At 43.7% G+C, this 14,036-nt stretch overlaps 2 protein-coding genes across 10 annotated transcripts in view; one reads left to right on the top strand and one right to left on the bottom strand.

Annotated features, from left to right (window-relative positions):
• The window catches only part of npat (nuclear protein, ataxia-telangiectasia locus), a 47,758-nt gene extending 39,922 nt beyond the window's left edge, over positions 1-7,836 (bottom strand). For 2 of the 5 annotated variants that reach the window (XM_038818315.1, XM_038818318.1), the window contains exons 1-4: positions 7,637-7,836; positions 6,478-6,575; positions 3,714-3,832; positions 1,538-1,598 (exon numbers count right to left, since the gene is read on the bottom strand). In XM_038818315.1, coding sequence (XP_038674243.1) covers positions 1,538-1,598; positions 3,714-3,832; positions 6,478-6,575; positions 7,637-7,821 — 463 coding nt within the window. In that variant the 5' untranslated portion in view covers positions 7,822-7,836. The other 3 variants (XM_038818316.1, XM_038818317.1, XM_038818319.1) reach the window with 3 other exon arrangements.
• Positions 7,837-7,888: 52 nt separating this feature from the next.
• Positions 7,889-14,036, top strand: part of atm (ATM serine/threonine kinase) — a 215,734-nt gene continuing 209,586 nt past the window's right edge. For 2 of the 5 annotated variants that reach the window (XM_038818310.1, XM_038818312.1), the window contains exon 1: positions 7,892-7,975. The gene's annotated coding sequence lies outside the window, so the exon portion shown is untranslated. Of the gene's footprint in view, positions 7,976-8,047; positions 8,166-14,036 lie in introns of those variants that run through there. The other 3 variants (XM_038818314.1, XM_038818313.1, XM_038818311.1) reach the window with 3 other exon arrangements.

Genomic DNA, 14,036 nt, shown 5'->3' with positions numbered 1-14,036 from the left:
CCGATGATTATTATAAATCGGGGTCCAAACCAATGCTCCCTCCACTCTTGTATCTCCTCCACTAACCCCAGATTCACAGAGCCGCCACCACCACCGGTCTTGTGGTGGTGCCGGGTTGGGGATAACGGAAGAGGTGCCGTTATCAGTGCTCCCAAACTTGTGTCTTTACATGACGCCGCCTCCATCCGCTCCCACATCGACCTCTCCCCACTACCTAATCGAGTCCAAGAAAAATTAAGAGCGGTTGTGCCCTCCAAACTGAGAATTTAGTTAAACAAATTACAAAAAGCTATTGAATATATATTTTTGTATTTGCCTCTTGATATCACCCACACTTTCTTCAGGCAATACAACATGGCACAATTAAGATACACACAGAAATTTCCACAAGGCTCGGCTTCTGCCACATATAATTTGAGGGGACTGTCCCAATCAAATGAGACTCATCACAACCACCTATTTAACAGAGCTTTGCTCCAGCAGCATAGCAAATGACTGATCCATAAAATCAAGTGCAACATATATCAAGTTCTGCTCATTCTGCACAAAACCTCAAGCACCTGTTTCCCACGAGGTCACTTCTGACCAAATCCAATGTCTTTGGTGCCTATCACAAGCTCAGTTTCCTTGCCACCAACACCGTAAGTCTCCCGTGAGGCCAAACAAAGCAGTTCTTAACCTTGGTGTTGCATGAGCTTCCGACCACATATATACATCACCATGATTGCTGATTTCAACCTCTTTTCATCACCCAACACCACCCCTGCCCCAGCTCACCTGCTGCTGAAACTCTCATTAGTGCCTTTGCTTCCTCTAAACATTCCAATGCATTCTTGGCCAGCCCCCCATCCTCCACCTTCCAAATTTGAGATCATTCAAAAAACTTTACTGCTAGTGTTCAACATCGCACCAAGCCCCATTCACCCATGTCCTTGCTCATCTACAGTGATTCTTGGTTAAGCAATACCTGACTTTTAAAATTTCCAGCCTTGTTTCAAATCCCTTCCTGGTCACGCTCCTCTGCCATCCCACAACCCTCCAAAATATTTGCATCCCTTCAATTCTGTCCTCTTGCATAATTTTAATTGTTCCAACAGTGGTGGCTGTGCCTTTCGTGACCAAGGCCCTAATGTTAGAACGCCGTCTTTAACCGTCGCTGCCTCTTCCCTCCTGCAACACTTTCCCTAAAACCTACATCTGACTGAGCCTTTGGGCATCTTCCCTAATACCTCATGTAGCGTGGTCTGAAATATTGCTTGATAACATTCCCATGAAGCTATGTTAAGGGCACTATATAAAAGTTATTGTTGTTGATGATGATGCAATGTCACAGAGAACATTTGTTTTCTTTTCTGATTACTTGATTATTCCAACTTTCTTATTCTTCTATTTTATTAACATAATTCTGCATTTTTAATTTCCACATTTCTATTGACTATAGACTAACAAAAATTGCAGGTGAGTTTATTGGCTTAATCTTACCATCAGATATTTGAGAAAACACCATATCAACCAAGAACACCAACAATATGCTTACCTCTTGCTTTCATAATCACATATTCATTAAGAATAGTTTTCAAGTTTTTTCCAAAAAGTGACTGAAAGAGAATGAATTCAATATTAATCAGCAATTTAAAACAAGCAAACAAGAATTTCAGTTACACTATCGCAGCCAATCTAAAGAAGTTCACAAGAAACAAAAATGCTGTAAATACCCAGCAGGTCAGGGAGTATGCAGAGAGAAACAAAGTTAATGTTTCAGGTTGATGACTTTTCCTCAGAAATGGAAGAAGTTAAAAATGCAAAATATTTTAAGCAGATACTAAAACAGGGAAAAGGGGAGTTGGGGAAGATCAAAAGGACAATTCTGTGATCGGGCCAAAGGCAGAAAGATTAAATAACAAAAGATATGATGTTACTGGGACAATTAAGAAAGCAAAAGATTAGATGTCAATGTGTTTGGAAGAATAATCATTAAACCCTGTCAGAACAAAATGTGGGTAGAGGTTATTATCTGAAATGGCTGAACTTAATGTAGGATCTAGGAAGTCGCGAGTGTCTAATTGAAGGATGAATCGCTGTACTTTGAGCTTATGTTAAGCTTCATTGGAAGTGTAGGAAAGCGAGGGCAGAGAGGGAGTGGGGTGACACAGAGCCATTATCATAGGTCACAAAGAAAAGCCCCAAAAAGTGCATAATTTAATACTGTACTTATATGAAGTGAATTTAAAATAAAGATGAAGAGACTTTTTTAAAAATAGCAATGCGAGGGGTGGCACTGCAGCGGTTAGCACTGCTGCCTCACGACGCTGAGATCCCAGGTTCTACAAAAATGTAAATTTGATTATAGAGATTCGAGACTTGGATTCAGAAATGAACTAACATTTGCAGATGATACAGGGGCGGTAGAATCAAAGAGGCAGCTTAGAAATTAGAATACAAGCTGGACAATTTGTGCCAGTAGAATATGCAAATAATATTCCAAGCTGTTATAGTAAAATACAGCTCATATGAAGGATAAATGAGTACAACACAAGAAGTACAACACACTCCACGAATGGTGCTGAAATCACCACTAAATTAAAATGATTTGACCAACAGACTTAACAGATCACCGCAAGTAGAACAACAATCAAAGCTGAAAAATAGATGCTCTTTGTCAAAATAGTGGAATATAAGTCAGAGGAAGGTATGGTGAAATTGCATACAGCTTTAATCAGACTATTTCAAATACTGTATCCAGCTCCTGTCACTGAGAATCAAAGGAGAAGTACCATGAAGCACCATGATGCTAATCCCTAGTGTCAGAGGATTGAGTTGAGGAAATACTGGAGAAACTTGGTTATTTAAAGTTGGAAAGGAGATATATGAAAGTTGATCTTTAGAAGCAGATAAGATTGTAAGAAAATGGAAAAGAGAAGTTCAAAATATTACTTCAAATTGATGTGTGAGAATAGGACCAGAGGACACAGTTTCAAACCGGGAAAGCAACGCCTGTTAGCAAAATGTAGTTTCCCCAATGTGAACACATGGAATGAACTTGTGAATTAGAATAGTTCTTTGGTGGTGAAACTGCACACCTGAAAAGCTGCAGTATAGCTTATGCTGTCTCCAACCATCACAAGGATTTGTTCACTGGTAAAAAGTAACGGGTCAGCTTTGCGCAGCTATCATATAAATATCCTGCTCCCACATATCGGTCCGAATAACAATACCTGCAGCTTTATTCACAATCTCCAGGGATTGTGCCATGGAGTGTTTCATCCCTTCTCTTAGTTAGTGGGAAAGGCTTGTGGCACAATGGGTAGTGTCCTTGCTTCTGAGCCAGAAGCTAAGTCAGAGGATTTGATGGCCACGCAAGGTGGGTACATAGTATTCAAAATGATCAGCCTGTAAATTCAAGAGTCCCCTGGTCACCCATGCTTGATGCAGAGCAGTGTCCCTCAAGCAATAACCTCTTATGAGAGGTTAGTGACCTGTTCCAGGAAAAACTAGCCCTGGAAATAGACTCAAGCACATATTCTATTTGCCTCTGATGTCCCAACATGGGAAAGGTTCTTATCTGGGTGCTGTAGTAAAACTCCACAATCTCACTCATTACATGGGAAGTCTATTGAACCTTTGAGTTTTTTAAAATGGGACTTGCATTCCCACCAAGTACAGAACAAAGTTACTTTACAAGAGGCACAGAACTAATTCAATGCATACTGTACCAGTAAACAAGCTGGAACCAATCCATCCTCCGTACTGTGTTCTGCATACTCCTTTAGGTCACCACTTTCCAATATAAAGGCTCTGCAAGTATTAGAAAGCTTTTCCTGCTGTAGATATCCTATAAGACGAGCACAATAAAGCTCACAGTTTCTCACTGATCTATACAGAAAGCGATACATCTCAACATGCAAGCTGTTGCAGAGACATTATAACAATTAAATAACTTGTACTATAAACATATAGGGGGAGATGGTGGTGGTGTTAATGTCACTGGACTAGTAATTCAGTGACCCAGGGCAATACCTAGGGACTTTGGTTCAAATTCCACCGGGACCACTATGACTCTTCTCTGGAACTGCCTAGTCAGTGACTTAAATGTCAACAGTTTCTCGCTCAACAGATGCTGCCAGACATGCCGAGTTTATCCAGCATTTTCTATTCTGATTTGTTGTCCATCCCCAATTGCCCTTGAAAGTAGAGACAATCACATTGCTGTGGATTTGGAGTCACACAGAGGTCAGACCAAACAAGGATGGTAGACATTGTTCCCTAAAGGGCATTAATGAACCAGATGGGTTTTTACTACAATTGATGACAGTTCATGGTCACCATTACTAAGACTTGCTTTCAATTCCAAATTTTAATGAGTTTTTCCAGCATTTTCTAATTTCAGTTTTCCAGCATCTGCAGTCGTTTACTTTTATTTTAATGGGTGGCCTTGCCCACATAATATTAAAGAACAAAAACATAAAAGTCAGGATATAGGAAACTCTGAATTAATACCATTTTACAAATCTTTCAGTCACATTTCTATACGGGAAAACATTCCCTTTTGCAAGCTAGCTGTGATAAGCTTCAGAAAATAGGTTTGTTTTGAAGGATAGGTATTATTAGGCAAGTCTCCACTCCTCAAACAAAAAAAATGTATCACCCATAGGAAATTAGGCTGACCACAATCAGAAGGGGCACGGCAGCTGGTAATTGTTCTGTATTGTGCATCTAGCTATTTCCAAACCTGGCGGGTTACACCTGGCTCTGTCTACACCTGTGGAAAAATGGTCGCTTGCCACAGAGGCTACCAGACCTGTCAAGTCTTTACAACTTTTTCTATTTTTATTTCCAAATCCAGTACAACTCTTAAGCTGCCACCAATCGCACCAGCACCGCAAGGCCTCAACTAGCTCTTCTCTTTCCCTGTCCCCAATATGCCGACCCTACACCAGCATTTGCAACTGATATGTCTTCAGCATCTTTACATGAAGGCAGAGCTTGTAGAAACGTATCCCATGGCACATCAATAATGAAAACTCTATCCTAATCTCCTAGTATGCTTTAATGCTTTGGTATGATGTCAAAATAATGTACATGTTGTAATAATGAAAACTCTGTAGATTGTGCCATGACCTCGCGTTTAAATATAATTTCAGATAAACTTCCAGTATAAACTACTCCCACAATATAGTTCAAATAACTTTCTTACCTATGAGAAGAAACTTAAAAATATTGTCAGTAGAATGAGCCAGCATGAACTTTTTGCATTATGTTCACTCGAGCTGAGCAAAGTAACTCAAAGAGTTGAGTGATACATAATTTTCTTCCAAATTGTGCTACATTTGAGTCAGCAATTTGCTTCATTTATTATTAGGGTGAACATGCAACATGCATATTGAACAATATTAAAATATAAAAAGGTTAAATTTCTTCTCCAAAGCACTGTAGGAATGTACAGTAAGAACATAGACATAGGATCAGCAATGGGCCTTGCAATACTATCCCACTTCATTGGCTCTTCGGCAATTTAATTGAAACCCTTCACCAGATATTTATAGTTCTGTTAACTTATGCATAGATTTAATCAGGAGATTTTCTTGGTGCGCCAGGAATCTAGCTCAGCAATTGTAAGAGTCTCGGATCTTCAAAGAAATCTAAACATTCAGTACAAGATTGCAATATAGGAACAAGGGAAAGAAATTGCAGTATTTGGTATCTTATCAAATCTCCCCATGCATAAAAAATACTTCAAAGCATGGTCACTGTTGTCATGTAATCAGTTAACCTTGTCTCAGTGGTAGAACATTCTGGTTCAAGTCCTATTTCAGAGACATCAGCACATAATCTAGGCTGGCACAGATCTGTGGGAGTACTCTTGCAGTTGCCATCTTGCAAACAAGATGCAAAACCAAAGACTCACCTGCCCTCTTAGGTGGATGTGAACTATCCCAATATTTATATTTCAGCCAATGTCATTAAAAACAGATCAGGAGCTTGTTATTATTTCCAGTAACCAGTAGCTCATCATTATTTCCGGAACCTGATGTATGTAGTCAGACTGGCATACTTTTTACATTATGACACTAACTACACTCCAAAGTATATCATAGTAAGTAACTTTTGGACATCAGAGGTTATGAAAGGAGCTACATAAATGCCAGTTGTTTCTTTTATATACTGCATCTAAAGGATCCCAACAAAACATACATTTTTTTCTTCATAAGGAGACAAATATAATTAAACAACTGTTCTTTACACGGTTAGTGCTTCCATACAATGATCAGTGGGATGATTGTACTGTATGACAGATTTTAGCACGCGTGATGCTCTGTTGTTGCCACACTCCTGTACTGCTGTGAAACCAGGAGTGCGCATCAGTGACATGTAAAAACAGTAGGGAAATTCCATCCGCAATGCCATCACCACATCCTTCAAATTCAATGGTGGATTGTCAAACACACGCTAGTGTTCTTCTTGAAGCCAACTCCACACCATTCAGGCATAACTTCTCTAAAATCAATTGCAATGGACTGGACGCTGTGCCCGGATGACCCAGCAGGTCCTGTTTTGCTCTCAAATGGGCAACGATCCTGGGAGGACAAAAAAAAACATTGCAAAGACATTCTGAAGCTCAGCAGCATTGATATTAATGACTGGAATGAGCTAATTTCCAATAGTTCAAAAAATTCAAGCTTAGAGTCCTTAATGATGAGGCAAAGCAGCAACAGAGAAAGAAAGTAAGCAAATTCCACACTCCAGATGTAATACCCTGTTCAATGTATCCTAAGATCCACATGTCAAAAAATAGTCTGCTTAGTCCCACAAAGATCCAGTGGAAACAAGCAAGCTAATGTCATCCTTAAATCGAAGGACAGCTGCCAATGACCAATCAATCATGAGGAGTTTCTGATATGTGCTCACTGTCTAATGGAACTGTTTAATGACCAAATAATTTTCAAGACCAATTAAAAATTGCCTTTCTGGAGTTCAAAGCATGGAAAGGAAAAGCCAGCTGGATTTCTTCATAGCCAAAAAAGATCCAAGATGACAACCCACAAAGGAAAATAGGAATAGAGTAAACCCTCAGTCAAATTGATTTGATAACTGACCTTTGAAGACATTTACACAAAAACAATCCATCCATGATTTAAGGTAACATTCGCATGCAATACCTTATTTAAAAACAAACTGCAGTCAAATTTAGTTGATCTAAAAGGCCTGTTGTGAAGCAGGCTAAGAAAATTTCCCCCATGCTGCAAATCCATGTGAAGCAATGTCAACACAATGGTACAGATAGAAACTGGGGGGCTGTCAATTAGATGATGACACGCCGTTCAGGCAAGAAGAAAGTGAAAATATCCCGTCAGAGAACCAGACATTCGACAACACCATTAAATCGAGGTACACCCTCATGTTCTGGGGACTGCGATTCAATTTTACGATAGGAAAAATGTTGAAGTAACTTGGAATAAGTTGCGATCAAAGGTGACTGATTAATAAACCGTTATCGATGGGCAGCTTCAGGAGACGCGGCTGGTATCCCGCCCACTTCAACCTGCCAAAGAAATGTTCACCGCCGGTCTGACCGGTTCCTCATCAGCACCGCCCAGTCAGCCGAGGCGCAGCCAGGCCCTCTCCAGGCCCCACTTACCCAGGACGAGCCGCGCTATGTCGGATGGCAGTAGCATGATGGCGGAATGAGCCGTGGGGCGCCAGAGGGTGGCCGGGAGCCGCGGCCTCACTTCCCTCCGTTCTTCGCGGCTCACTCACATCCGAGAGCGATTGCGAGCGGAAAATGGCGCGTAAAAAAAAACACACGGCTGCGCTCATCTCCATCCGACGGAAATGAGGGCTCAACGGGATGCGTTGTGGGAGGTGTAGTTCAAGGGACTACAGATTCCAGAGTGCCGCGCGGCTCCCGGGCATGCGTGTTAGGTAACCGGGGGGGGTGAGGAGAGTGGGATACCTCCACCTGTAACTCGTTTCCAACGTGAGTTTCAGCAGCGACTCCGGTGTGACTCTGCTTTAAATGGAGTTTGATTCTGCCCCCCGCCCCGGTCGTGTGCAAAGTTTAGTTGCTATGAGTGCGCGGCCCTGTCCAAGTGATTCCGCGTTGTGATGGCGGGCACGTTGTGGTTGTCTGCCGGCCCGGTCGCAGACAGTGAGGATAACTGGACCAGGTCCGCTGGGGTTACTGCAGATGACATTGAACTAGAATAACATGGAGTCGCGGCCAGCCAGTGGGATATGTGTAATCTGCAATTTGATTGTTTTAGGATTTAAATGTGCGGATTTCCCGCTGAATTTTAACTGCCAGCGGATGGCTCGCTCGCTTTTTGCTGCTGGCGGGAGTGCAAGGTCAGGGCGGGCGCTGATTGGTTTACGCAGTCTCTTTGACTTGACCGACAAAGTCTCTGTGTTTGCCGTCTTCTCAAATGAATCATTTCCGTTCCGGTTCATCGCAAGCCAGAGATTCTTGGATGGTATTTATCAGGGATGATGGAGATCTCGCCTCCTGGTCGAAGAAACATAGAAAATAGCAGCAGGAGGAAGTTATTTGGTCCTTTGAGCCTACTCCTCCATTCATCATGATCATGGCTGATCATTCAACTCAAAAGCCTGATCCTGCCTTCCCCCTTCTATCCTTTGATCCCTTTCGCACAAGAGATAGTGAGGGGCCCACTTGGCCTCTTTTAGGAAAGGCACCACATTTCCACCTGATCAATTAACTGGACAGGGGTGGGCCTTTCTTGCGATCAAGGTCAGCTGTTCTGTTGAACGGCTACAGTGCTGGAAAGCAGTGGCTACTCTTGGTATGACACCCACCCAAGACGTGGTATCATTGCTGGGTCCCAGGTTACAGCTAAATGTTGGAGGGAGGTGGGTTGGCAGCAAGGAGAATGGCACTCAGCAGCCCCATGCCAATGCTGAGTCCCTTGATTAGCCGCTGAATGCCATTGAGTGAGGGTGCCCCCTAGGAGCCCGCAAACAATCCTGTACTGGTTACTTGTGTTCCCCGCATAGAGAACCCCCCCCCCCAAAAACCTGCTGCTGGGTTAGTGACAATTGCAACATGAGGTTCTGAAGTGGGCATTAATTGGCCACTTAAGGGTCTCTGTTAGCAGGGCAGGACCTCCCGCTATGGGCTTACTCAGGGCAGAGGCGGAGAGATGACTGGGTTCCCACCTGCCATCCTTCAGTCTGTTTACACGTCCTTCACCTCCTGACCACTAAATTGGCCATTAAACTCCACTCGGGCGGCTGAGATATTTTGTAATTCAGCGACCAAGTTCTGTGTAGAGCATTTGTTCGAGAGTCTGGTGTCAAGCATATTAATTACTTGTCCTGCCCATTGGAGCTGGCTTTGTGTGATAATCACCTCCATGTTGGCTTGGGATTGGACACTGCTTTTGGACTGCCTTTCTTGCCACTTTAGAACATAGAACAGCACAGAACAGGCCCTTCGGCCCTCAATGTTGTGCCGAGCCATGATCACCCTACTCAAACCCACGTATCCACCCTATACCCGTAACCCAACAACCCCCCCCTTAACCTTACTTTTATTAGGACACTACGGGCAATTTAGCATGGCCAATCCACCTAACCCACACATCTTTGGACTGTGGGAGGAAACCAGAGCACCCGGAGGAAGGACATGCAGACTCCACACAGACAGTGACCCAGCCGGGAATCGAACCTGGGACCCTGGAGCTGTGAAGCATTTATGCTAACCACCATGCTACCCTGCTGCCCCTTTATTTGAAGTATCTTGGGAAAGGCATCACTGATGGCATTTGAGATATCTGCTGTAGGTTGTCTGAGTGTCTGAAGCATTTAGGGAAGTCTGGTAAATCATGACCTTAGTCTCAGGTTTGAGATTCTGGGCCTCAATAATCTTTTCTTCAGACGGCCGAAGGGTGAGTTGGCAAATTAGAAACAATTATGAATTTTGTTGTCTGCCTTTGCTGAGCAGTTCCTCCGAACAACAGGTAGAAAACCACCCTCATTTCGAGCTTTCCGGGGTGATAGCCTCAAACAACAACAGTTGGCATTTGTGCACCACCTTTTACATAATAAAATGCCCCAAGGCACTCCATAGAAGCGTTATCAAATATCATTTCACAACAAACCACATAAAGGACAGATTCAGAGGTGGTAGAGGGATTCAGGAAGAATATTCCATGCCTAAAATGATTCAACGTGATTTTTAGAGGAATGTGAGTAATTATATTTGTGATTAATAAAAAGGAAAGTGCAGAGCTGTACTAAACCAATGGAGCTGTGCTTATTGGAGTAGCTCAGGAGTCAAAATTAGTTCTCTTTTTTTATAAATTTAGAGTACCCAATTAATTTTTTCCAATTAAGGGGCAATTTAGCGTGGCCAATCAACCTACCCTGCACATTATTGAGTTGGCGCGAAACCCACGCAAACACGGGGAGAATGTACAAACTCCATACGGACAGTGACCCAGAGCCAGGATCAAACCTGGGACATCGGTGCCATGAGACAGCAGTGCTAACCACTGTGCCACCGTGCTGCCCGAGTTCTCATTTTTAACAAATCATTGTCAGACTATGCAGTGTCAGCTCCATAATTTGAACATCTGTTTCCACATTCTCCCATTCTTCAGAACCACCTTCTTCCATTTCAGCCCTTCCTGGACTGAAACTGTTAGACATGCTTTTGTGGTCTCCAGACTCATTACTCACTTTACTGTTCACTGATCTTAACTCCATAATCTCCAATTTGTACAAAACCACGCCTCATGGACCATATCCTACAGTTAAATTCTGCTCTCCCATCATTCCTCCTCACCCACCTATATTGGCTCCATGTCTCCAATAATTAAATTAAAACTTTTTCATCCTTGGGTTTAAATATACCCAGGGTTCGCCTCACAATATTTTCTGTGCAATGTCTTCTTCCAATTCTGTTCTACAGTGCATCCCTCTTCCTCTTGGGACGGGGAGGCAGAGAAGGAATGGTGGACATGGCAGGAAGGAGAGAAGAGAGGAAACGGAAAGGGGAAAAATAGAATGGGAGGAGGAATAAGGAAGGAGGAAAGTAAGAATGGGGGATGGAAGGACAGGGTGGAAAGTTTGGATCATCAGTGTTAACTCAGCCTTATTTGTTGGGCATATTACATTATTGCTGGTCTTCAGTCTCACAAGAGGAAAAGAGGCTTTTCTTCCTTGCGAATTGAATGTTAAGGAGCGAAGAGAGAGGTTAGTGAGGAAAAGGAAGAGAGGAAGAACGAACAGAAGGGGAAAAGGAGGAGGAGAGCTGCTGGAGTCGAGCACTTTTTCTGAGAATGCAGTTTTACTTTCCTCCTGTACTTTGATCCAGGATGGGTGGGAAATGGATTGTTCTCGTTTCCTCTAGAGTTGGTTTTAAAGGTTGGGTAATGTTTTTGTATCTGCTTTCTTTATTGGGTGGGTGTGTGAGAGACTACTGGTCCGAATGCTTGGCTGTCATCATTCAGCTGTCACTGGCCACAATTGCCTTTCATCTTGCCCTTCATATAACCTCTCTTTTAATGTCTGAAGTAAGCAACGTTGCTGTTGAGTTTTCATGTTAGTGTAAACGTTTTAAAATTATCCTTTCTAAAATTCCCTCTTGCGTATTTTGTAAGATTTTTGATATAGCTTTGTTTTGGGTGGCCCTGTCACAGACCATTCGGACAATATGCTCATAGTGCAATATTTTTGGAATTTTGTGAACTGTGCTAGATGGTTATATGTATATTTACAATTGTACTCGCCAGAATGAATAACAGAAAAGACAACTTCCCTTTCAGGCTCTCCAGGGTCGCTAGCAACCTTTTAATTCCGACCTGCAGGGTGACGATTCGGTCACTCTGGTCCGTCAAGGCTTTCTCCAGCTCTTTTATTGTGCTGCCCTGGGCCTCCAATCTCTTTCCCATACTGTTGAGGGCCACCTGCGTGGTGGCCAGCGCCTTCGTCGCCATTATTTCAGCCTTGATGTCATTCCTCATCTCCTACAGTTCCCTGGTGATGAACGTCTTCCATCCATCGCCTGGTTGGGGGAGGGGGCTCGTCTTTCGGGTTGTTGGTCTCCCTCTCTTGTGAGTGGTCAGGGACCCCTCACCTCATGGGTCTGCTCATCCGCTTGCTCATTGCTCCTGCCCTTGCCCCCGTGTTTGGTGTCTCTGCAGCTTCTGGGACTGCTGCTTCCTGGCATCCTGGCTGTATTTCGTACTGTTGAGGGTGAGTCCTCCGCCGATTTTCCACGGTGGGGACCGCCTCAAGAGAGGAAAGTGCGTTTTCTTCACAAAAGATGTTACATACTTTGATATTGTGTGGATCAGGACAGACTGCACCTGGTGGAGGAGAAAGTGTGGGTGATTAGACAAACCCCCAATCCAGAAAATGCGATAGTTACAGTTTTCCTTGGGTCTCGTAAGCTATTATCTCGTAAGCTCGGAAGTTTATTCCTCGCCTTGCGACCATCCTCAGCCCTTGCATTGCAACAACAAGAATGGGTGTGGAGAATGTCTCAGAAGGAAGCTTTTGCCTGAGTAAAGCAGCAGCTGTCCAGATTATTAACTCATTACGACTCCTCTAGTCTTTGCACTTTGGTAGGGAGAATAGAGGCATAGACTATTGTCTATTTGGGAAAAGACTTAGGAAATCAGAAGCATAAAGGGACTTGGGAGTCCTAGTTTAAGATTCTCTTATTTTGGTTTGACAGAAGTTATCATGCCTTTTGCAATAGGAAATGTGAGTTGTAACATTTGTTTAGTTTTATGCTTAAATATTTGTGTGAACAATCTTGTGTAGACATGATTTAAGACAGTGAAATTGCAACTTGGGCATTAAATAGCTTGAGTAAACTGGCTTTGGAGATGAGCAGGAACTGTTGGCATTTTTTATCACAATGTTAGACCATGAAATGTTGCCACATAATGCTACAATGTGAACCTGAATCTGGTGGTCTGATTTAATTCAATGTTGGCACGGTTGAAGGAAGTTTGAAGGGGCTGTCTTGCTGGAAGTAAGAGGAGGCCAAATAAATCTCAACCCTTATACAAGTCTTGTTTCATCTTCTGATTTCGGATAAGTATCTGACTTCGGTTATTGGGGGTGTAAGGAGTGTATATACGAACCCACGAATTAGGAACAGGGGTCGGCCACTTGGCCCTTCAAGCCTTCTCTGCCATTCACTAAGATCATGGCTGTTCTGATTGTAGCTTCAACCCAACATTCCTGCCTACCCCAAAAGTTTTAAGCCCCTTGTTAATCAAGAACTGATCTATTACTAAGAGGGGAAATCATTGCCTTCAAAGCGCAAAGAGATAGGGAGGAAAGGGTGGCGAGGCAGAAGCTGGTCGACTCCATACTGGAGGTAGACCGTAAATACTCCGAGGCCCCGACCGTAGAGCTCCTGGCGGAGAGAAAAGAACTACAAAGGAACTTTGACCTCTCCACCAGGAAAGCAGTGCACCAACTCCGCCAGGCGCGCGGGACCCTGTACGAACACGGAGACGAAGCCAGCCGCCTGTTGGCACACCAGCTGAGAAAGCAGGCAGCCACCAGAGAAATTGCGCAAATCTGGGGTACCAGAGGCACGTTGGAACCAGAGAGGATTAACAAAACCTTCAAGGCCTTCTACCAAGAGCTGTACACCTCAGAGCCCCCAACGGGGAAGGCTGGGATGAACCGGTTTCTTGATGGACTGGACATACCAGTTGTGGGAGAGGGCAGAAAACGGGACCTGGAAGCACCACTAGCACTGGGAGAGATCATGGACAGCATTAGCTCCATGCAGACGGGGAAGGCGCCGGGACCGGACGGATTCCCGGCGGACTTCTACAAAACATTCGCGACAGCGCTGGCCCCGCACCTGCAGGAGATGTTCACAGACTCGCTAGCTAGGGGCACACTGCCACCCACGTTAGCACAGGCGTCAATCTCACTGATACCTAAGAAAGACAAAGACCCAACGGAATGTGGGTCAGACAGACCCATATCTCTGCTGAACGCAGGCGCCAAAATACTGGCCAAAATCCTAGCCAAAAGGCTAGAAGACT

This window comes from Scyliorhinus canicula, chromosome 14, assembly GCF_902713615.1.
Source record: "Scyliorhinus canicula chromosome 14, sScyCan1.1, whole genome shotgun sequence".
Taxonomy (NCBI): domain Eukaryota; kingdom Metazoa; phylum Chordata; class Chondrichthyes; order Carcharhiniformes; family Scyliorhinidae; genus Scyliorhinus; species Scyliorhinus canicula.
The sequence above is the reverse complement of the archived record's forward strand: the minus strand, read 5'-3'. Positions and strand labels throughout refer to the sequence as shown.